Source organism: Melanotaenia boesemani, chromosome 4, assembly GCF_017639745.1.
Source record: "Melanotaenia boesemani isolate fMelBoe1 chromosome 4, fMelBoe1.pri, whole genome shotgun sequence".
NCBI classification, from domain to species: domain Eukaryota; kingdom Metazoa; phylum Chordata; class Actinopteri; order Atheriniformes; family Melanotaeniidae; genus Melanotaenia; species Melanotaenia boesemani.
This window is the reverse complement of record NC_055685.1, coordinates 10,671,273-10,696,049: the sequence shown is the minus strand read 5'-3', so window position 1 is coordinate 10,696,049 and position 24,777 is coordinate 10,671,273. Positions and strand designations below refer to the sequence as shown.

The window sequence follows — 24,777 nt, the reverse complement described above, 5'->3', positions numbered from 1 at the left end:
CAGATTAATGGGTCAACTTGCTTGGGCAGAACATGACAACAAGCTGTTGAGGAGAGAAATTTAATCTGAATCAGGTGTGTTAGATCAGGGAAACATCTAAAACCTGCAGGATTGCGGCCCTCGAGAACTGGAGTTGGATACCTCTGCTGTAGACTAATAGTGGATAATTCAATGTCCAAGCAAAACAAAATTTTCTTCAGCAGTTATATGAGCAAGGGTACACCACTGGTTTCAATCAGGATGACAAGTCTCCTTCTTTCTGCTTACCCCTTGCAACAGGTTCCATACAGGCCAAAAAGTCCTGTAGGCATTGATGAAAACACTCATTGGGAGTTTCTTGGTATAGCCTTGTTTTCATGAGGCATGTTAACTATACTCCCTCTGACTTTGGGCTTGTGCTTTTAGCTTATCCTTCTTGTTTACCAGAGACCTCACATCCCCCATGATAGATGATGAGAGAAGCGAGGCATGGCTTGTATCTCCTTCTCTACATAAGCCTCTTTTGTCTAAATTCAGCTCTCTCCTTACTCTTGTTCACCACAACTTTGAATCCCATTTTTGTTTCCTTATGGGTTTCAACAGAATTATCTGTTGTTCTGGTTAAAAGATGACCCAACTTTTAGGGAATCAGTTGATCCCTATGACTATGCAAGCAAGATGGAGTTGTTATGGTGTGCCTTGTGATACAATGACAGTAGCAGTCAGGAAGCTAAGGGAAAAGCAAAAACATTCTCCTTGCAATAGATACACATACATGCAACAAATCACACATTATTGGTTTAATAAGCAGAGCACACCATCTGGGTTGAGCTTGGTGATGCCAATACTAAGGCATTAGTCATAACATTTTTTACATTCACAAAGATCACTGATAACAAATCAGTAAATGGTAAAACACAACCAACAGTATAACCAGAGCTAACTGAAAATTATACACACTCACATTAGTCTGTCAAAATGGATTCCAAAGAGTCAGTCAAGCCACAAAATGTATGCCTAAATCGACTTGTTCTCGCGCTAGCAAGCACATGTGGACCAAAGTGGCAGATTGGAAAAAAGTGTATAAATTACAGAGGCTGTAAGCAGCAGCCTGAGAATGAAAAACTGAGTCACATGAAAACATACGTAGGCCACCATTATCAGGCTCTACTACATCCCTGGAGATTTGATGTTGTGGGTTGCGCTATAAACCCTTTTAAAGGAATTTTAGATAACATAATCTGACAGGCATGTCTGTTAAGGAGCCCATTCAGTGGGTGGTTGCATACAGGTGAGTGTTACTGTTGACATCTCCACTAAAACACACTCAACTAGACTTACTTCAGAAACAATGACAAAAAATACTAAACACTGTATTTTTATGCCTTGAATGTGCCTTATTCAGTGCATACAACATGATCTAACACCCCCTAAAAATGAATGAAAAGTCTCTTTAGAATTCAGTTCTTCTTTCTTTTAAAGGTCTGGCTATTCCCTCCCAAGAGGCAATAGCAGTTGACAATGTCTGACAACTCTGTTTATTGTCAAAACTCCAGAATATTGTCAATATTTCAGAATTATACTGTCCTTTATAACTTGTGGGTCTGGGTTACTTGTTTTCTTAATAATAATAATAATAAATAATGGATTAGATTTATATAGCGCTTTTCAAGGCGCTTTTCTTACAACAAAGCAGCAACTTGTTGAGTCACATATTTCATACTTTATGGTTTTTTATTTGTTTTATTAATATGAATCAATATATAAGGTTCAAAACCAACTTTTTTTAAGTACGAAAGGCCCTGGACTATGCTCATGAACATGAACCTTACCAATGTTAGACACCTTTAAAATACATTAAACAGCAAAAGTTTAGATTGTAAAGGTTGATACATGCTCTGCAAGAAGTGAGAACTTTTTTCTTGTTCTCGAGGCCACGAGAAAAAAATTACATCATTTTGTTCTCACAGATGTGAATGGGGACATCTTGTGTCTTGTTCTCGACACATCAGCTGGGTAGAACTTTCTTCTTGTGGGGCTCTGAGAAGTATTGTGTGATTGGTTGGACATTTGAGGCGGGCGTTGTTTATGCAGAAAAGAATAACGCACAAAGTTGTGGTGGCTTCCACATTTCCCCTTATGAATGGTTGAACAGTTTTAGGAACAGCTAATCAAAGTGTTGAGAAAGTACATAAATGTATACAATACATGTGGGAAGATGTGTTTCTTGAAGATGTGTTTCAAAGTTCTTGCTTCTTGCAGAGTATGAACAAGCTTAAGACATCACGTAATGTCTGAATTAGTGACCAAAAACTTGATTCTTTTTACTGGCTTGGGTATATATGTACAGAAGCATGGAGCTGCCACCCTAATTAAAAAAAATATTTGGACCTCATCAGGTTATAATGTTAAAGTTTTATTGTAAAACAAATAAATCGTATCATGTTATAAAATGATAGTTTATTGAAAAATTGTGATACGTTTTGTGGTGAAAACGTGGACTATAAGTTGTATTAATCTCTGAATGACAAAACTCTGCATTTAGTAGAGAAATATCTAATTTACCAAATGGGATTAAGTTGTACTTCATACTAGGCTGAGACAAGGAGATTGGAAAACATTGTGCCGCCTTCCACTCGCCATAGATGTTGCACCCATAAACGAGACAGGACTGCATCTTCCTGTCGGACACTTAATTCTCCCAGTCCCTGAAGTGCATATAGCCAATATAATTTTTAGGCCACAGGCATAACCACTGGTACACATTAACCAAAAGTAACCCACATGCTCAAGACACACGCACGCACCGTCTCACTGCATGCAAGGAGGTGATGCACCGTGTTGCTCATAACTGACCCATATTCCTGTGTGTACAACAATAAATGAGAGTAGAACAATTATTCCTTGACAAAAAGAACTGAAATGTTTCTGCTTGATGTGCATAATCTCCTTAAAATGTGTTTTGCTCCAATATTTCTAGATTGCAACAGCTGTATACAGTACTTTGTGCTTAATGTTCTTAGAATAAAGCGTATAATGTTATAGCTTGGTACGTTTCACATTTTTACATTAAACTACCACGTTATAATGTGATAGGGTCCCAAATTTTTCTACGCTTCTGTTAATATGAATGACTCACCAAAGGGAATTGAATTTTTGAGCCATTTGAGTCAAAAGGAGTACAAAATGCACACACAAGCTCCACCCACTCTCAGTTCACATTGATTCATAATGCTAAAACCTGATTTGAAACTACATCTAATAGTACTAGTACTACTTGAACTGAAAGAAGAAACCAGACTTGTTGTAATACAGACATTAATCTGACACATGTAAACAAATACAGTCTTGATTCACACAATAAAGACACGTCATCTGGACTCTTCACTGCAGTTAGCTAACTAACGGTAACAGGGACGAGTCAGTGATGAAAGAGATGACAAATCATTCATCACAGGTCAGTAAACTAACTTGAGGATTGACAGATCTGTTCATCTACATGTTTTACTAATTTAGTAACGAAATTGAGAGGATCAGAGTATTTTCTGTTTAAGCTGATGATCAATGTTGTTGCAAAATGCTGGTAGATAAAGGGTGAACATGGATACTTTCTTTGAAGATTACTAGGTAGTGAACTAAGCTGACCAGATGGCAGGGATCATGTCACAGATTACTTATTATGACTAAAAGTTACTTGCAATTTGACTTGGAGTTGAGCCTTAAGACTTAGATTTACAAAGAATAACTTGTGAACATCTCTGATACAGTGACATTTTTGAAGGTAATGGCTTTTCCCCTGAGCAAAATGGTATCCATGTTGAGGCATTTCTGTTGATTATGTAACTCCAAGGTGGGTTGTAATGGTGATGTGGTTCTGCTAATACTTTGGCTTATTGATAAAATGGCAATTAAATCTATTTAAGAAGCAACAGATCCCTTTCCTAACCCTACAGGGACTTTGCTGAAAACATAAGCAAAATGAGGTGGTTGTAACATTTATTTTTAATGGATCTCTTCTGTGGAAGCAGATGTGCATTAAATCCTGCTCGTAGTTATTAAAATCTGAACCTCTCTGAGCAGACAAATGCAGAAAGTTGTTTTCTTTTCTTTGCCGATATTAAACAGCTGTAGCATCGTAGCAGCAGCTGTCCACAGACGAGAGAAGGCCTGCACACGGTTTACGCAGGTGGCACAGCCACAGTAATTTTATTAATTATTCACCTCTTTGACATGTCAGTGTGATCATGTACAGCAAAGCAAAATGCTTTTCAGCACAGCAAACAGCTGGGCTACACACAGATTCCAAGTTAATACAATGAAATCATAACGCAGCTGTGCCCAGGATGACTGTAGAGTTATTTACTTTCACTGGCATCCACGTCTTTTCTTTTGAGAATTATACCTTTTTGGCACTGCAGGTGAATTATTACAGAGTTTCAGTTTTCATAAGTAAATAAATTTTGTTTTACTACAAGCTTAAAAATGATTTGATCGCAGAACATAATAAATAAAGACAGCAATGAACAGTCAGCCATATCTGTGGCATTTCTCAAGCATACCAGTGTGTGACAGTATACACAGAACCATTATTCTAGCTCGTCCTCTCTCTCTGGGATATCAATGTAAGACATGGGTTAAGCATAGAAGGGAAGCGGGATAACCACTTTGCCTTTGTAGTTTCCAACTAATAAGTCCTCAAGCCACAATTCAGTTCAGATTAGTCACAGTTCAAAGGGAGCCCTTTTCACATGGTAGAGCCAGCAGCACTGAGACCAAGGTGTCAGATTTCATAACTGAGCAAAGCTTCTAGTAAAGTGTTTCACATTTTCAGGTTAAATAACAAAAGTTTTATGCATCAGGAATGTTGGGTAAAGTTATTTTTACAACTAATTAGGCAAAATGCGACTCTAGATGCGTTTGTGGTATTTCCTTTGCTACATGACTAGAAATGTGATCTTTAATTTGTGCCAGATTTAGTGGAATCCGTTGTCGTCGTGGGGCTGTAGCGCTGGCGCCATCACCACTGCTGTGGAGCTGTGCTAGGCCTGCAGGTGCTTCTTCAGATCTGAAGTACAGTTCTTCACTGCTGACACATACTTATTATTATTCAAGCAGAATATGAGTTTTGCCATGTTGTTGCTCTTGTCCTTTTCACCCACAAATTCAAAATAATGTGAGTGCTTCTAAAGCATAAACACTGTCCTCTCTGCAGTCTTACCAGCTAAGTGACCTGCACATGTGCAGTGATGTGTGTAGGATTGGCTGCCTGCTGAGGAGCAGTGACAAAGCGCATCAATGATCTTCTCTTTTCCTACTTTCTTTTGTGGCCACAAAACCCAGAGGGTGATACAGTGAAAAGGCAACATACAAATAGCATATCTGACAAGATAACTGGTAAAGCATTAAAGTGAACAAGGAATTTTCTTGGCAGTTTTTAGGGTACGCCTCACAAGCCTTACATAAAAAAAAAAACATCTGGCCCACACAACATCACATATGACACTATGTCTGTCTAACAAAAACTAAACCAAAATTTAAAAGCAGTGAATCAGAAACTAAGAACACATCATGAGTGACAAGCTTGTAGAACCACCTTAATTAATAATAACTTGAAGTTGTCAGTTTACGTTTGACATCCTCTTGACAGTCTCTTACATTGTTGTGGAAGATTTTCACACCACTCCTTTTTACAAAGCTGCTTCAGTTCATTGAGATTTGCAGGCTATTGTTTTATGTGCAGCTCTCTTGAGGTCCCCGTACAACATTTCAGTCAAGCTGAGGTTTGGGCTTTGACGCCTAGAGTTTTTTTGTTATTGTTGTTTTTCTCCAGCTCTTTGTTTGTTACTGTATTTTGGACCATTATCCTGCTGTATGACTCCGTTTCAGTCAAACATAAGCAGTCAGAGTGATAGTTTCATATTTGACTCTAGTATTTGGAGTATTTCATGGTCCACTCAGTGACTGCAGATGCTCAGGTTCTGTGGCCAGACTTGGCACGATGATGGGCCCCAGTGGACAAAGCCCACCCATTCACATTTAGGCCCCCCCGTCCAGCCTTTTTATTTTAATTCATATACTTTTCAATATAATTTTCATTTAAAATTATTTAACTGTTATTTTTATAGTGGTACTAAATTATAAAAAGTAGAATCAGTTCCCATATGTGCTTATTTTGCTTTGAGAACCTTATCTTTCAAGATATTTGCAAGTGTTTTGTGTGTGTGTGTGTGTGTGTGTGTGTGTGTGTGTGTGTGTGTGTGTGTGTGTGTGTGTGTGTGTGTGTGTGTGTGTGTGTGTGTGTCTATGTTTAATGTTTATGTGCATATAATCACCAAATCCCGCAATAACTTAAAGAACAGAATGCGTTCTTAGTTTATCGCGAAATTTGGTACACAGTCATTACCTAGCTTCAGTGAAGTAGTAGCAGACTGTTAGCTTCGGACAATGGATATAAGAAAGCAAACCGATGATAACATAAAGAAAGGAACATTCGTCCTTACTAAGTGTAGTAAGTTGCAATTACATGTTTAGTATGTCCGGTTTTTGTCCGCTGCAGATGTTTCCTGATGTTTTACAGAGTTGGAGTTGCACAAAATGAACCAGGATCAGTTTGGTTGAGCTCTAGTTGCCTTTCTCTAAGAAGAACTTCTGTAAACTTGTGCAGGTTAGTTCTTTTGTTTGTTCTTTTTTCTGTTAAACCTGTCCTGTTACATCTGAGGGTGGATCTGATTTTAAGTGTCAGCAGTGTTTTGTTTTGTTTTTGTTTTTCCTCAATAGTAGAGGAAAAATACTTTAAAAAAAAATTGTATTCTAATCCTAATCTGCTTTGACATGGGTTAATTATTTAATTTTTTAAGTGGAATTTGTCCTCTTATAAAGTAAAAATTTATTTGATGAATGGGCCCTGGTGCTCTGTCCTGGCGATGGGACTGTCTGTGGCTACAAAACGAGCCCAAATCATCACCTCTCCACCACTGTGCTGGCAGCTGGGCTCGATTGTTTGTGCTGATGTGCTTGTTCAGTTGTAACTTTGCAGACCTGCAGTCATGTCACTACCAAACTGGCAATAGTTATTCAGATTATTTTCCCTAATTGTGCTCACAGGAGGATTTACCATACTGGCTGCGGCCTGTAGAGTTTGACATGACGTTTCTCTGAGCGTTGTAAATTCTGACTTTGCGGTAAACTTGTTGGACATCCACTCCTGGAAAGATTGGCAGCTTATTATTTTCCCTTTTGAAAACTTTCCAGTGATGGATTCCAGATGGTTCCTCACAACAACAGCTTCTGTAAACCACTGCTCCTTCTTCTTTGGCGTTGTATTAACACATACCTGACTGCTGCCAAAACTTCTGTTTGTATAGAAGTGTTCATACCTGCTAATGATCAGTTAATGAAGTGCAGTTAATAAGCAGCACCTGGCTGCTTTCTACCCTTTTTCACACACCAAAACTATTTTTTTGTCTTAATGTAGTTAGATAACATGATGTAACACATCATCTGGTTTTCTTCTTTTTGTTTTTTCTTTTTTTACTTGAGGTTGTAAGGCCTGGTAAGGACCAGATGATTTCTGTTACATGAAACCTTAGTATTATAAGTATTGAGCTTGCCCTCAGTGTTTTATTGTCCTAACTACTATTAATCTCTACTAATGATGTTTTCACGTCACATTTTCTGTTTATCCTTACTAAAAATTTAAATATTATTTAAGAGGTAATATCTTTTTAACAAAACACTGTGGGGAGATGAAAAACAGTGAAATCTGTACCAAAGAAAAAACAAAAAGGCTACAAGAGCTGTGTGATATTGTTGTGTTCGGTTAAGTAATCAGACATCCTGCAGCTCCGATGATCCTCTCTAATTTTTCAATTCCCTCTCAAAGTCATCCGTCTGTGTGAGGTGAATGTTTGCTGCTAAAAAACTGCCTCTCTACCACACTGTAATAGTCAGCATTTAATGAGAAAGAACAAAGTGTCACAAAATGGGTCACAAATATAATTATATTTTTAAAGACAGCAAAATAAATTCCTAAAACAATTGGATGCTCTACTTTGAAACAGGTAAATTGTTTATTTAAGGTGAACTTTTTCTCCCTCAACTGTGGATTAATACATATTTATGTTTTGTGTATTTATAGCTGTGTGATGATTATCCTGAAACTGACTAGAAATTTTTATCATAGTGAAGAAATGTGTCACCTGCAGCAGCGAGGGTATGCTTGCTGATTTAGTTAAGAGTGAAAAGGCGCAGTGGAGAAGATGGAAATATGCAAAAACAACAACAAAAAACCATTTAATAAATTAATGGAAATGTAAAGTTCCCATGAGGAGTAACAAACAGATCATTTTAAAAAGACATAAATATAATTTTATTTTATGTTGAAATTCTTCCACTACAGTCTTCTCTATTGACTCATGTACCATCATGCTACTGTCTTACAGAAGGACCAAGAAGAAGAAAAAATAATAATAATAACCTTTTATTCTAGTGGGTCTTTGATGTTTAATCTGGACAAAAATCCTCTCTCAGCTAACTGCACCTTCAGTGATGTCACAGAGACGTCCTCAGGGTAACAGGTACAGATAAATAAACTCACCTAACATGCAAACACATACGCATGACCACACAATGCAACACACAGGCACACAGATGCACAGCAAAACCTCCACAGCGAATGGCGCAGGGTTGAAGCAGGAGCCATCTGCTCCCTAAGGTCTTATTAACTGAAGCCATTTGGGCTTCGATCTTAAATTCTGCGCTTAATTTGGCAACAACCTGAAATGCAAAGCTCCTAACAGCCCCAGACTTACTGCACAGACTTTCCTCAGCAATTCTGAGACTGGTGGGGCTTTACAGGATCTGGACCATCACTGTTGTGTAGCTACTGAATCCACACGGACCAGAAGATGCCATTTAGGCCAAAGCATTTATGTGAAATTCAAGTCTCTCTTTTAACACAAATTTTAAAATTGACAATGTTATTAGAAGGTACAATGGAAGGTACAAAACCGCAACCTTTAAAGATAAAGATGAACAAAAAACATGACAAATGAAAAAAAAAAAAAAAAAGACAGTGGTCCTTCTAACGCAGAGCATTACGAGGTAGGATGCGGTCATGTGGTGCTTAAGTTGCAGGGGCAAAATTAAAGCGGTCAAAGTTGGACATGGATGTACCTCTGAGCTGTGGTATGGTGACGTATAAGCATTGATACAGAGCTGAGCCACTTCTGCTTCGTCAGTATGAATTATCAAAGAGGAACATTTGATGAGAAACTAACAGCTTCTATCTCTACCCAACAGGAGTTAGTCCAGTACAACGAAGGACGCTTTTTTTGTGTGTATAAAATGCCTGTTATGTGGTGTAATATTCAGCACATTTACTATGAAATATCCAGTTGTTTCAGAGACTGTGATGATTTTACAATAACAAAGAAGGTTTTGAAATAATTGTCAGTGGGTTAAATGAGTTCATCCAACAAAGGCAACATTTCTTTTGTCTTTTATTTTTGTTGTTTTTTTTATATCAGATTGTGTCTTTGTTCCAGCTAACAGTGCATAGTTTACAAATATTGAGTTTAAGACCATATAATCATTAAAAAAAAAAAAACAAGTGGGTGGGGTGTGGGGGTATGGTAACAGTTTATGATTAAAGAAAAAAAAGCTTCAATGATCAAATTTGAGAAATTAATTTCCAACCACATCTTATATTTATGTAGATGAAAGGTGAAAATACATTTTCTTTAATAACACCTTAAGTCAGTGGTTTTTAAACTTGGGGACGCGGCATGCTGGGAATGTTTATTCCTCCAAAGAAGAGCACGTTAGAAAAAGTTTGAGAACCACTGCTTTAAGTTAATCAATGTGTTGGATTAGACCCAGGGTAAGCAGTGGTAAGGACTGTGCGTTATGATGCAGAATTTTAACTCACCTTTACATGTTCATTTAAGTCTCCAATATAATCTGGTCCACACTTAAATACACAACTACAGATTCAGCTTTAAATTACCCAAGGAAAAAAAGGTTTGCTACCATCTTATGACATTAGACTTCAGTTGTTTTTAACTGAATACTAGGGAAAGGAGACAAAGTTTCATTTTCCATTCATTGGGATGACGTAATCTTTCACACCCTGCAGCAATCACTTGCTTCAGCCGTTCATTTACTTCACATTAAGGTCTAAATGCAGGCACATACTAACAGACACTTGACTGCATTTTCTCATTTTCTTTTCCTCATCTTAAAATTTACCCCCCTGTAAGGCTGGCAGTTCAACCTGATCAGCTGACAACTGCTCCTCTCCCCAACTCTGTTTTTCTGTCTTGTTCAGGGTTTGTACAATAGCAGAAGCGAATTCTTCCTCATCACTTCCACAGCTGTCTGCTCTGCAAACCCACTCCCAGTCTCAGGTCATGGATAATTAATTGACAAGTTGCCCACTCTGAGGATCTAATGGAGACACTTTAACTGTCACTTTGAACAGGTTGAGCAAACTTAAGTCCTGGAGATGTCAAATAAAAGCCATCAGCAATTAGCACCGACACACACAAAAAAAAAAATTAAAAAAACACTGATATTTCTGTCTGGTTTTCAGGTGGTGGCGTGTCTGGATGTTGCATCAGGTGGAACTTCACCGCAGACACAGAGAGCAGCTATGAGCGGTCATCATGTAAATCAGATAAATAACATCTGACTGTTTAGCTTTTTAAATAAAAGGACAAAGTATAAACCTGTTCTAGAGGAAAGGGTCCCAAAAACACAAAGCTGAAAAATGATTTAAAAAACAGAGGTTCTGATATTTCCTTTGACTTTCATTTTATCCAACAGAATAAACACAAGATATTTTACATTTAGTCTCCTCTACTTTATTACAGTTTGTTAATGTACCTCAATTTAACTTTTTTTCACTACTTTTTATTCCTTTTACCATGTTGTCGTATTTCCATACCATCTCATAACACAATATGTTCTGTACTGAGGATACCAATAGATGAAGCTTTACTGTTCCTATTATTTTTTGCCATTATTTCTGCAAACACCTAAAAGTGGGCAAAAGTGTGATCTGTGGCGCTAAGCTTGTTGCTAACATAGATGCTAACATTAGCGTTCATATTACAGTGACCAACCTCTCCAGGTGTGTTTTAAGGTGCATGTGGTAGATCCAGCATCCTATTTTTTATACTACAGACGTTTCAGCTTTTTTTTCATACCCAAAAGTTACAGCGGCGCTGCAGCAACGGATGTGTTGCTGCTACTATTGTTTTGATTGATTCCACGTGCACTGCAGACACATCTGTGTTTGTGTGACATTAGATCAGTGTGTTTGGGGAAATGACAGCACTCAAATGACATCAGACAGAAAGGAAATCATTTAAAAAAATAAATAAATAAATAAAAAAGATTATTCACGAGTCTCAAATCGCGAGTCTGAGCCGTGTCTCAAGTCTTTTGACTGCGAGTCCAAGTCGAGTCTCAAGTCACTGGGAATGAAATTTAGTGCAACTTATCTGCTAAGGGGAACTGATACAGCATCCTATCATCAGTGAGCTTGCATGGCTTTCGGACATGCTGCTGATAAGAGTCTGAGTAGTACGTTTCATCTCCAGAGCACTCAGCTTCCATTTCTCTTAAAAACAAGAACAATCTAAGCTGCCTCTGGACAAAGCTAACAAAAGGCTCGTTTGTGCTGTTAAAATTTCAGGTGACATTTGTGAACGTAGCAGTATTGTAGTTCTGGATAAAGTTTTCCCACAGTAATCCCTTTTCTGTGTGGTCATATCAGCTGCTGATGAGTGACAGTCCTTATTCAATGCAGATAACAGGTGTCCTGAGGCTTGAGACGTTTTTAACCCTATTGCGAGCTCTACATTGCCCTAAATGTTTATATACATGTGTCAGACAGGAAAATGCAGGCGTGGACGTAAAATAATCCAATTTTTTTTTTTTGATTTGGGTTAGTAGCTCTGTTGGTGGGTCGTTTCACAAAACCTGTTTATTCCTCTGATTTTCTTTCCTTACATCATTTTTATGTCCCTGTTTGAAAATATCAGATTATTGTCTTCTCTACGCTAAGTCAGCTGTATGACACGATTTCTTGCAACAATCCCTTGTGTATAGAAAAGTATCATAAAATTCAACCATCGAGCCCTCCATCATTCCTTTTCATCTCCGCACCTTGACCCTCTTCTCAGCTCCCAGATCTTGCCTTTAGTCCCATCATTTTTTTCCATCTGTGGTAAAATTATACTTAAAAAAACCCTCTCAGTATGTTCCCTGACTGTCAGTGGAAGAGCTTCAAAAGGACTCCTTTGGCATGAAATAAAAAGTGACAGTTTCTGATGAAATCCCTGCATGTGATTTTCTGCTCATGTTATTAGTGAATACATGTGGGATAAAAGAGCCATCTGTAGCTCAATTTCTGCATCTGATACCTCAATGAAAAGTAAAATTACTAATATGACAATATCAGCAGTTTGTTGTAGCAGAAGCTGCACAAACATGTCAGCAAAAGCCTGGTAGAGTGCTTGTTCAGAAACAGAACAGAACATTAAGAAGCTGAACATCGTGGGTAGAGGCAGCATCAGCGCTGGCCCCCATTTTCTCTATTCTTAGCTCTTCCTCCTGCTCTCACAGTTACACATGACTAGGGATTGAAAAGGAGAGGTATATGAAGCATCTTGAGTTTCTAACTTTAAAAAAATAGAAGGGCATAGCTGTTCCATTTCCAGTTTAACTAATAAGATCTAGAAACATTATATATATCCCAGAAATAAAGGCAAAAAGCAACCAAAATAAGAAATTGAGTATAAGTGGGCAAGGAAATAAAGAGATACAAAAATGACATAATTACCTTGATTATATAAAAAACGTGGTGAGAAGGAGAAACTAAACTATTATGAGATATAAGCTGTGATGAGAAATGAGCAGAGATGCAAAACAACTCAGATTTGATCACAAAATTACCACTAATCAATGTAACATGATCAAAATAAGACATAAAATAGGGGAAAAGTAGAGAAGTTCAACCAAATGAAAAAGCATAATAACCCCTAAGACACAAGAAATGTGCAAATAGCACAAAATGTCTGAAATGGCCATAATAACAACAACCTTACATAACTGCCTCAGGCATAGAACATCTACAAAGAGATGCAAAAGGACCAAAATGACACACAGACCCATCTCAATTAATTTAAACGAGACCCAGAATGTCTACAAATAGGTGTAAAATGGCTAAAATTAGGTAGAAATATGAAATATAATGAGAGACGCAAAACAACTGAAATTTGAAGGTGGAGTGAAAAACTGATTATGACAGGGAGAGGGAGCGAGAGGAGAAACAGCATACATTATAACACAGGATTTCCTGGAAGATATGCACTTTAGTGTTTAGGTGAACAGGTGTGTATCCCATGAAGGAAAGAAAAAACAAACCTTTCTAACCAGCACCAGCAGCTGTTCAGTCCCTGAGTGGACTGACTGTTAACATCACAGCGTTGACGTCAAAGTGACAGAAACTGTGAAATGTTTACATTCACGTTCCTTCAAACTCATAACAGGCAGCAGGTCAGTTTTCCTCTCCACACTGATTCAAGCCTGAGGTTTAGGAGCTCAGTAACACACACACACACACACACACACACACACACACACACACACACACACACACACACACACACACACACACACACATATATACAGAAAATGGCCAGAAACAGAGGAGAGAAGCAGCCACCTCAACTCTTACCCTCATCTAAAGTGAAACACATGAGCAAAGATGATACGAGCCACACACAGAACAATACCCGCTACCAGTCGACCAGCTAAAGCTCCAGTTGCTGAGCCTGAAGCATTTTCTCCACCCTGCAGGTTGATACTATGATTTAGCATCACCTTCATGCTCATTAAACCTCCCAGTGAGCCCTCGTCTCATATAGATGGGGTCATTCTTACAGAGATTACTCCCATCAGGCTGTTTCTTCATTGGATAAACGGTGGTCATTCATTAAAAGATTTTCCATAACGCCCAAACTACTACGATAAGATTAGATTTACATATCACTTTACACTGAATAATGGTAAGCTACATTTGTAGCCTACACAAGCCAAAACATGGCAGGCGATCTGCGGCGATAGCCTCTAAGACCACCACCGAATATCATACACATTTATACACCAGTGATGTCAACACTGGAGGCAAGGAAGGTGAAGTGTGAGGGTGGTTGAAGTGTCATTCCCAAGGACTTGGCAGACTGACTGGGGGAACTGGATTTGAACCACTAACCTTCCAGTCATTACACAACTTGTTCTACTAACCAACCTACCGCCACCCCGCTGCCATGAGACTCACTAGATGGTAATCAGACATCAGTAATCATTTACACACATAAGTAAAACCATGTTGAATTGTTTGCTTTTGCTTTGTTCGAATAACTAATATTTCTTATATTACCTCAATGGCAAAACAGCTGATGTCCAAAGGTGTGGTGTGTAACTATGATAAAGTCACTGTTCTACCCTGGTTATTACAACTCAGTTCTACATATTTTGGTTTGACATTCTAAATAGGAGTAAATTTTACTTTAAATCCTAATTTAATGTCTACAAACAGAAATTTAGTTTCAGTTTTCTTTTATATCATGTGAAATTTTTAAAGCTCAATATACAGAATGTCATACAGCCTGTTGTATGACAAACTTATTATTTTTTCATCTATATGTGTGATTGAGCTCAGCAATAAAACTATGTTTTAATATTGTAGATGCTATGTTTTATTTTTGTGATGTGCTATAAATGGAAGTGATTGTGTTAAATTGGCATGAGATGTTGTCTCATACCGACCAGTGGCTCCAGAGTCAATCAAAATCCTATTCTGTGGAAAATAAGACACATTATAAGTGCAACTGGGCTGTGGTCATTGAAGTCGGTCATTTGAGTTTATGTAAAGTATGTGTTCAAACAAACACTTTCTGAGCTGCCATATTAAATATACACCTGTGTGCTTATCTATTGTTCTTCAGTCACCTGCTGAGATCATTTTCAAGCTACAAGAAGCATTTGAAGTTATTCAGCTCAACCTTAATAATTTAAAGTAAGTTCTTTAAGAGAAGAGAAATCTGTTTCCATCTCACCAACCATCTCCATGGCGATAATATCTGTCATCAAACTACCAGACGTGACGAATATTGATTAAGAAACTTTGATAAAACTGATGATCTGGCTTAAAAGGCTAAAAACACATTTTTCTTGTTATCATTTAGGTGTAGATCTTTGTGCAGCAGTGATAAAATTCCTGCAACACAGCATCACCCAAAGTGAATAACTGAATGTATCAGTTTTTTATTTTTTATTTTATTTTAATTTTTTGAACATTAGATGATCACTTTGCTACGGAACCCCCCAGAGGACACGAGAAATTTTATTTTTATTTTTTCTTTTGCGTTACCTCGCAAGAAAAAGATGGTCTGAGGGCACAGCCTGTTAAAGCCATTTTGCTCCATTTCTTTAGATGTTTCTGGTCTGCATCTGTTTCAGTGTTTCAAACGGCCCCTCATAACATTCTCTCAACTGTTGCATGTGGAGCACTTTAGATCCGATCGAACAGTCAAAAAGTTCAAAATAAAAAAAAAGAAAACCCTACTTCTTCTGAGCTACTAGGCATTGTGAATGCCAAAAGCATCACAATAAAATAAAATCTCTCCGTCATGTTACTGATCACATTTTATCTTTGGTCCATGTAAACATGAACAACTGGAATCTCTGATCAGACTGGTTTCAATCGGATAGATGAAATATTTGTCCATATGAACGTAGCTATTGTTATTTTTTTCCAACAAGGAACAAAATCACTTTGCTTTTAACATATTTTAAATGATCGACTTCAAATTTTAGCTTAGTAGATTCTTTATATTACTTAAATAAGAAGAATAGGTCGTTCAGCATCTTGGAGTATTTGTACAGTAGTCGAAGATGTATCAAAAACGTTTAAATAAATACATGAATAAGTAAAACCATCTTAAATAAACAACAGTCATCCAAGCTCCTCGTTTAATTAAATGCCTTCAGAGCTCACATCAGAACCACGATCATCAGAGCCCCATCTGAATATGTACCACTGGAAATTCTCACTTTCCTTAGTTCGTCAAATTTTCCCCCCTACCTCCTTTTTGTGTAACCAGCTTCATTCTATACACGTCTAACCACTAGCATTTTTTTTTTCCTTCTACACAACACTTAACTTGTTTACATTTTGCTCTTCATTCCTGCACTTTGTTCAGGTAGTAATGCACAAATGACATCAGGCATGCTAAACAAAAGCTAAACTAATACTCCGATGCATGTCTGATGCATTATGGAATCGTTTTTATGGGTAACATCCCCACCAGAACAAATGAGCATAATGACTGGCTTCATTCATCACCTGCCAAACTGGCCAGTACATTTTCATTATACACACCAAAGTTCATTTTCATCTGCATTTTGTGTGTGTTCATTGAGAGCCTTGTGTTGAGGCAGAATATGTGATATTTAAAAGCACTGAATCGTTAGAAGTTGCAACACATGCTCCCACCCACTTGTCTAGAATTTCTAGGATAATGAATTTGACCATGTCTTCTTATTCCTGCATCTCTATAGACCAGTATTAATGATTGTTGCACCGCTGACCATTGGAAATGTGCGTCCATCTCTGTTCATGCACTGCTACCCTTCCTGCATCAACATTCCCAGTCACACTAAAGAGTCACTCTGCTGTTTATCTGAACATATATGTCTAATGCACCGAGGTGCCAAATGTGTGTCACTTGCCAGTTGAGCAGCCTTTGTGACTGAAGATCCTGCTGTCTGAACCCTGAACTCTTGTTTTTCCTTCACACAAAGCCAGAATCAAATAGGCCTGCTCTGTATGCTTATTCATGCCCCAGAACATGATTGGATGACTACTGCGTAGCTGCACCACGTTGTGTGCCTGTGTGTATGCATCTGCATTTGTTATGGCTGTCCAGTCACGAGTTCAAGTTTTTGGTTTAATTTGCCTCATTATGAACTGTTCAGACTTGACAGATTTGTTGAGTAATACGACAATCCTACTATAAATCTTGAACTGAATAAATAAGATGGGTAAGATACTGTATTAGAAGGCTGTTGCTAACCCTCCAGTACATCTTACTCCTACTAGAAAGCAGCATCACAACTGGAAAGGAAATGAACAGCTGCGTGTAAAGCCATTAAAGAGAGACCAGCAACAACCACATGGGTCTTTTTAACTGCTAGTTTATTTTGAGTAAAGAAATAATGACAAACTTTTGTTTCTGTGTCGTGCAATGTGTACCATTTCTTGAAAAATGCATGGATTGCAGAGGAATTTTTGTGACAATGTGCAACTACATACTTTGCACATCTCCTTCTCGCTGGTTCTGAGTAAACAATAAACACCAGGCTGCTCTGCACCTGTAATCCTTTGACGACTCAATCAACATTTGTAAAGCTGGCCACACGAGGCTCGTATCCAAAACTGACTCAGCAGGCTATCTGTGAGCTCCGGCGTCATCAGCTCCGACGCTCTCAGATTTGCGGCAAGCCACTGCTGCCACGCCGTTCACGGTCTACCGATCAAAACAGGGCCATGCTTCTCCGCCTGTCAAGAGATTCAGATCCAGTAATCCGCTCCACCCATCCCACTTTAAAAAAAAACATGAAGCATCACGACGCAGCAACAACACAACCCTCCTATACCTTGTTGCTTATTCACTTACAGCTACATCTGTCTACAAAGCTGACTCCTTCATCTACTGGCAGTGAAGCTCCCTCAGGATTTACTGCCTGTCTGTCTCTTATTCTGTCTGCCACACCTTAACCCCCTTTGCTTGTTCTCTCTGTCATCTCTCAGCTCTTTTCTTCAGTCCCCTACAAACACAACTCACCTGCAGCCATTTCATATTTGCCATGGCAGCTGGCACCCAACTACTGCAAATGGAAAATTTAAGTTTAGAGTGCAGCGCATTTGCTCCATTTGTTTTGTTGTTTTTGTTTTTTATAAGTAGAGCAACCAGCTCATAGCTGAGGCTGTTGTGTTGTTCAGGAGGGACGCGGCAGCTGTCACACCTCCTCCAAGTCACGCTTCGACAAAGGCATGCACCACAATTAGACGGCTGCATCAGATCTTGGTGGTTCGACGTGTGCGGAAAAGCTCGGTTTAGATTTGCAAGCATAAACTAGTCTTTACCTCGAGGCAAAAAACAGTTCAGCCAACTACCTAATCCGCAATGCCACCAAGAGACAAAATCCTGGAGCAGCTTCACTGGCAGAATCCAGACACAGTGAGAGGATGAAGGCTTTTGCTCATTTTCTATCTAAAAACTGGTTTGCCCACAAGAGGAAAGATAAAACACACTTTCACTGGGCCTCATGGTTTCACTGACATCTCCGTTTTTATAGCCTTTGTCACAACAAACAGATCATTTTGTTTTTTTATTTTCCAACTTATTAGTCAAACTCCTTACCACCTGCTGAAAAGAGAACAAGCTCAGCAATAAAAACAGGCTGCTGCTTCCACACTGTTGCTTAGCATGGTTAATATTGTCTAGACCTGTTTTCCCCTGTGGAGCAGCACAACTCTTGGTTTTGATGGGCTTATTGAAGCCAGTGCCTTGTTATCCCTTATCTCAATACCATGCTGCCTCACAAAGCATCAGGAGAGAAAACACCAGTTTGTCTTTTATTCTTTTGCAGTAGACATGCTTGTCTGTCATTCTCTCATCCTTTCTTTCCTTCTCCTGCGTGACTGTAGAAGATGCTTCGTCTTCTCGAACAGGCGTTTATGAGCAAATGATGGGCCTTATCTGTCAAGCATGATAGTGTAGGTTTAAACAGGAAATTTACTTACAGCTCAAGTCATCCTTAGAAAAGATATGGCCTGCAAAGAGTTTGACTTCTCAGATATGATTTCATGGAGTGATTTCTATCACAAAAGCACATTTTATTGAAATATAAAAACCCAGTGACTCAACCAAAGGTCCTTGAGGCGGTTGTTTGAAGACACACCATGTGTCGGGACAAATTAAAGCAATATTGTCTGTCTTATTTTTATATTAGTAATTATTTCCACCTCTGCTAATTGTTTTTGTGACCTGAAATTATCATGATTGAGGACAGTTTATGCACTTTTAACAACTGAACAACACAGCACCAACCAGCTGTTCTGGTGATGACTCAACACGTGGCATTTTCAGATGTAGGACTCTAGTTCTTGATTCAGTTGTACATGAGAAAAATTATTAAATATCTGGGGACATTTCTAAGAAATTATCAAACTAAATGGTTTATAACTAGGGGGAAGTTTTCATTCAATACATTTGACACAAAGATTCAGCTTAAAACCTTCCCAGGAAGCAGATTTTTAGGGATGAAGCTTGAGGAAACCTTCATAAATACATACACACAGCCCAGTCACAGAAATCTATGGGCCTACCTTGAACATTGCCAGCCCAGATCTCATCTCTGCTCTTCAGAACTGGCATGATGGAGCGGTCTGGGATTCGACTCCTCCTCTCATAGCCTCGGATGAAGGGATGTAGACAGATGAAGGCGCGCAGAGGAGACTGAGGTGGGTTCTAGAGGGGTGATGGAAGAGCAGGCTTGGGTTGAATCAAAGCAGAGAGGTGGTGGAGGTGGGTGTGGGGGCGCACTGGACCTCTTTGAGTGAGAGGAGGATGAAGTGCAGCCAAAAAATAAAACCTAGTTTGCAAAAAAACTGATCCAAACTGGTTGAAATATGCTTTTGACTCAGATTTTAGGAGTATCGAAAAGCAACTATTAACTCAAAATGTCAGCACAAAGTGGAAAGAAACTGAAACTTGACAAGTGGAGAGGGGTGAATGGAAGTCCTTTCATTCGTCTCTTTCCATCCAACTGCCTTATCCCCTCCTTCCAAAGATGGTGAAACAGCTCGCTAAGGTCTCCCTCCAGAAGTCTGCAAGCGTGTAAGCGCTGTTGCCGTGGAGATGAAGGAGATGAGCAGCAGTGAGCGTATATGTACTCCTCTTCTTTTTCAGCTTTCTGTCACTCTGTGCCTTTTTGCTTAATTTAGCCTGTCATGCTCATCAGCTTGTCGGCCCGCTCTTCTCAGTCTGAAAGGAAGAAAATAAATACATTTTCTTTTTTTAAAAAAAAGGACAGAGTCAGTCTGCAGAGTACGGCGGTGGATCAAAGTGCTGTTGGTGAAGGCTGAATGCCACAGTGTACACAAGTCAATTGCCTCTGAGGTCAAGGCTTCACTCACTTGAGGTATTTTCTCCTTTTACTGCACCCTGAGTTTAGTTCAATGTTCTTGTTTTCTGCTTGTTTTTACCTAGTGTTTTTGAATTTAAGAGTTTAAGACTAAAAAGATATGTAAATTTATAGGATAGGATGTGAGAATATACACAAGTCATGAGAGATCTTGCAGAGGCATCGAGGCATTTATTATTCATCATGTCTGGTAGTATAACTACTCGAGCACTTGTTGCAGTTTAACAAGCAGTGCTGCATTATGATTTATTCACGTATTTTTAAAGCCTTTTTTTTTATCTGTGATATATTATTTCTGACATTCATGTCATCTCCTGATATTAACTAAAGAAGAATCTAAATCTGAATCTAAAAGTAAAGTCTTCGTGACCCTGCTTTAGCACTCAAATATAACCACATGGGGCCATAAAATAACCTATAATTACGTTGGAAGTTATATGCGACCTGTAATCATTGCGAAAGCAGCAGCTACGTGTGAAATGTAAAAACAACCACGAAGGGAAAAGTCAAATGTATGTATTTCAGTCTTATTCATGAGGATTTTCCAGCACTAAGTGATGCTTTTGTCTAATCCCAACATGTATTTTACATAAACTTTACTCAGAAGTAAAAATCAACAAAAACGTATATTGTTGGTCTTGATCGTGTGTTTCATGCAGCTTTTTCTATTTTGAGTGAGAATTTTGTAGCTTAATAAAAGAAAAATGCTGTGATGTGGAAAAGCTTGTATGGGTTGGATTTTCCTCCTGTTGCTTGTGAGGTCAGTGCTTTTCCAGAAGGCTAAAATGGGAATCTGTAATCTGTATCTGTGATGTAGATTTGAATGCAGATTTTTGTTGTAGATAATCTAAATAAGAGAGGTTTTTTTTTGTTTGTTTTTTTTTTTTTGTTAGTTTGTTAGTTTGTTTGTTTGTTTGTTTTTTTTACTTTTAATAGCTTTAAATGTATAGGATAGTTTATTTAACCATCTCATTCTTTATGTGTCAGCTCATTCAAGAGGCCAAACAAAGACTGGATGTTGGATTTAAAATGCTTGAAAACAGCAGCTCACAGCATAAAGTGTTTCATTTTTTTTAAATAAATCTTTTTAATGTAAGCTCATTTAGCCAGTGTTGTGTAAAATGATAAATAACCTGTAACGTATCCATCATTTATCATTATCAGCATCATGCCATGTATAGTTTACAGTTTGTGCCTTGTCCCCTGTAGTTGGATGCAGTCATGCAGATGCATTGTTTTGCTGCTCATGCTCTGAAATAAAAAGGGGACAGATACAACGTAGGCCGTAAAAGACATGACGCACTGATCTGAAAAAATATGAAAAATATCAGAGCACCTGGCAGATACAGGTTGGTTAACTAAAAACAGAAAACATTTGCCATATAATTGTATGACTTAGAACAACATTTAAAAAAAAAAAAAGAAACATCCAAAAATCTTTATATTTTTTTATTTAACTTTTCATTTAAATAAAGAGAAATGGTACAAAGCACATGGCACACCATAAATGGCCGAGGTTGAATTTGCACTAAATATTTTTTTAACCAGAAGATTAGAAAAGTAGGTGGTTTATTTTAGATTTGATTTATTAGAAATATAGATTATAAATTAAATAGAGGGAGTTTGTATAAAGCAACAACTCTGAGGGTACAAAACATATTGTATGTGATTTTGTACTTCACATTTTACAATTTATCAATAAATTAAGGTAATAAATATGTATACATGCAGTATATCTGTATTTTGAGGAGCTTGCATATGCAGCTTATAGTTAAGTCTTGGGAAAATTATCAATGGAAATTTGCATTTGTAGAATTTTAATCCTATCTGGCAGTAAAACCTTTATTATTATTTTTTTAAATAAAAATCCATCTTTCGCTCTAACTCTGTGGTCTAATTATCTTTGACTCTCATCATAACTCTCATCTTATCTAGTCTTAAATTTTTGTATTGTATTTATTCTTTAAACTTGTATTTGTCTATTTGGAGAAACTGAATTTTATGCACCTTGTTAGGCTCTTATCTGTGCTTTAAATTGTGTTGTTTTTTTTTTGTATGCATATGTTTGCACCTGGTTGCTTTGTTTTAAGCATTTTGAGTTACTTTTGTCTGACAAATGCTATATAAATAAAATTTAATTTGATTTGATTGTAGTTTTAGTTTGATACTAGTGGCTTAACACATACAGAATAATGTGGTGAGTATTTGCATAAAACAACCAAATAAGTTTTTTAGTTGCATGATTATGAGGCAGAAGCTTTAAAAAAATCACTTATGAAATAACAGAAAAGGCATTTTGTTAAAAAGTAAAATGTCTTGTGAATATTTTAATACAAGAATCGAGTTGTCTTCATGTCAGTGATCATCTCTGATATAAAGTGTCTGCTTTTCTATTTTTTTATTCAGGTGTTAAATGATTTCTCTTTTGAGCATAAATCCTTTATTAGATTCAAACTCTAGAGGTCTCCTGCCCTTTAAAAACTACTCTATGCCCACAGCACAGAAACTTCTTTCCAATTTTTTTTAAAGATGTCTTTAATCATTTAGACTCCGAGCTTGGAGGTGTTCAGTTAAAATCAACTTAAAACTTTTAAGAAAGAAGCAAAGTGTCTCACTGTATTAACATTTTTATGAAGAAACCTCAGTAGGAGTTTTTTTATGTCTTACATTTCAGCCAGTGGACTATATGTTTTCATTAAAAGGTAAAATATATAAAGGACTCATGCATGTGAGGATATGAGTAACATGTTATTTTTATTTATTTTAGCAACTTAATTTAAAATAGTACTTTTAAGTTGCACCCATGGCTGTGAACAGCTCAATGCAGCATTGGATCACTTATCATGCCTTCAGAGACATACAGCCCATTACATTCAAAATGCTCATTAAGGTCATGCCTGAGAGTCGAGTACAGCAAAGCTGGAGTATGAGTCACATTTAGATCTGTGGTTTATTTACAGCGATTTATTCAGATTATTTTCAGAGATCTGCTGCAGATCCATCGAGCCAAAAATAATGAGAAGAAATGTGATGGAGGCTGAGACAGAAATCAATGTAGTATTGGTTAAAAGAAAAAACAGCTTGGAAGGAAAAAATTACTAAAACAAACTGATGTAAATGCATGCACCTGCACTCAGCACTACACCGGTCAACTCATGTTAGCTGATGGTGAGAGATTTGACCAAATTCATAAAGTATTTGGGGCCAATTTATGCCATGAATTATAAAAAGTGCTTCAATGAGAAGTCTCTTCCGCTCAAAAACACCACTAAACCAAGTGATAACAGAAAGAGGTGTGAAGTTAATGGATATACAATGGTAAGTATGTCAAAAAAGGATCAAAATTGAAGGCACATTCCCATAAACAACCAGTTAGTCACAGTAAAGTGATGTCACATTTAACCATGCAAGCAAACGTGGTGGAAAATATAAAAGTACCCTTCATAGAGAACCTGCTGATGGAAGTTCATGCAGAATATATTCCCATCATGCAGACACATGCACATCCCTGTAACATCAGCTGTACTCTTGCACACACACGCACATTCAGGGCGCACACACCCTCTGTTTCATGCATGTGCATACAGTCACTTGCGAAGAAGTAGTGGGTGCTTTATTAATTCACTACTCACCTAATTAACTCTTTTCTGTAACACATAATTTATAGACTGTTGTGGAGATGGTTTACAGAGGAGCAGAGTTGAGACACAAAAGAAAAGACAGAGCAAAACGAGTGGTCCTTCATATTCCTTCATGACGACATCCCCCCCTTTCAGAGCAAGAAAGAAGGATTTATTAAGCCCCTTTAGTGGTCCATAAGAAAGGGGTTGGCACGGAGACTAAAGCAGTAGATGTGGGCCTAAGCTACTTGGCCACCTTATGGCTGAGCGAACGGGCAGTTTCAGGTATATGCAGGCTAATTGATAATCTAACACTGCTAATGCTTTAAACAGCATTCACAAAAAGGTGTGGCAGTGAGAAGTATCAAACAAAACATGAAGAGGGGAGGAAAATAGAAAGGAGAGGTAGCGATGAAATTGGATGTTAACTTCTATTTATCTGTCTATCAGTCTGTCTATCTACAAATTGCACATGTTTTCTATTACACCTCAAATCCACTGCTTTTCTTTCTAAATACTCAGATCAACAAGCAGCTAATGGCACCCGGTCTCTCTTTTGCATGAAGGAGGATGAAAATGAATACAAGAAAATGGTGAAAGCTTTAGGAATCAAACAGAAAGAAAGGTCTATGTGTGGGATAAGTGGGAGGAAAACATGCAGGAGCAGTACATTTTTCTTGTTCAGATATTTCGTTGTGTGGTGTGTAGCATGACAAGAAGCTGGGACAGAACTATCGGCTGCTGATGGACTTGCAGACTGAAAATAGAAACAAATCAAAGCTGAAATGGGATCAGCTTTAAATGACTTAAGATGGATATTTAATTGAAACTCTGCATGCAGGTCAGAAAATAACTGATATCATCTACCTGAGACTAAAGATACATAACTTTGTCA

At 37.8% G+C, this 24,777-nt stretch overlaps 1 protein-coding gene across 1 annotated transcript in view; it reads right to left on the bottom strand.

The window, feature by feature from the left end:
* grin2bb (glutamate receptor, ionotropic, N-methyl D-aspartate 2B, genome duplicate b) overlaps positions 1–24,777 on the bottom strand; it is a 148,201-nt gene that overhangs the window by 122,827 nt on the left and 597 nt on the right. Inside the window, exon 2 of the mRNA XM_041984294.1 lies at positions 19,445–20,102. Coding sequence (XP_041840228.1) covers positions 19,445–19,471 — 27 coding nt within the window. The 5' untranslated portion in view covers positions 19,472–20,102. The remainder of the gene's footprint in view (positions 1–19,444; positions 20,103–24,777) is intronic.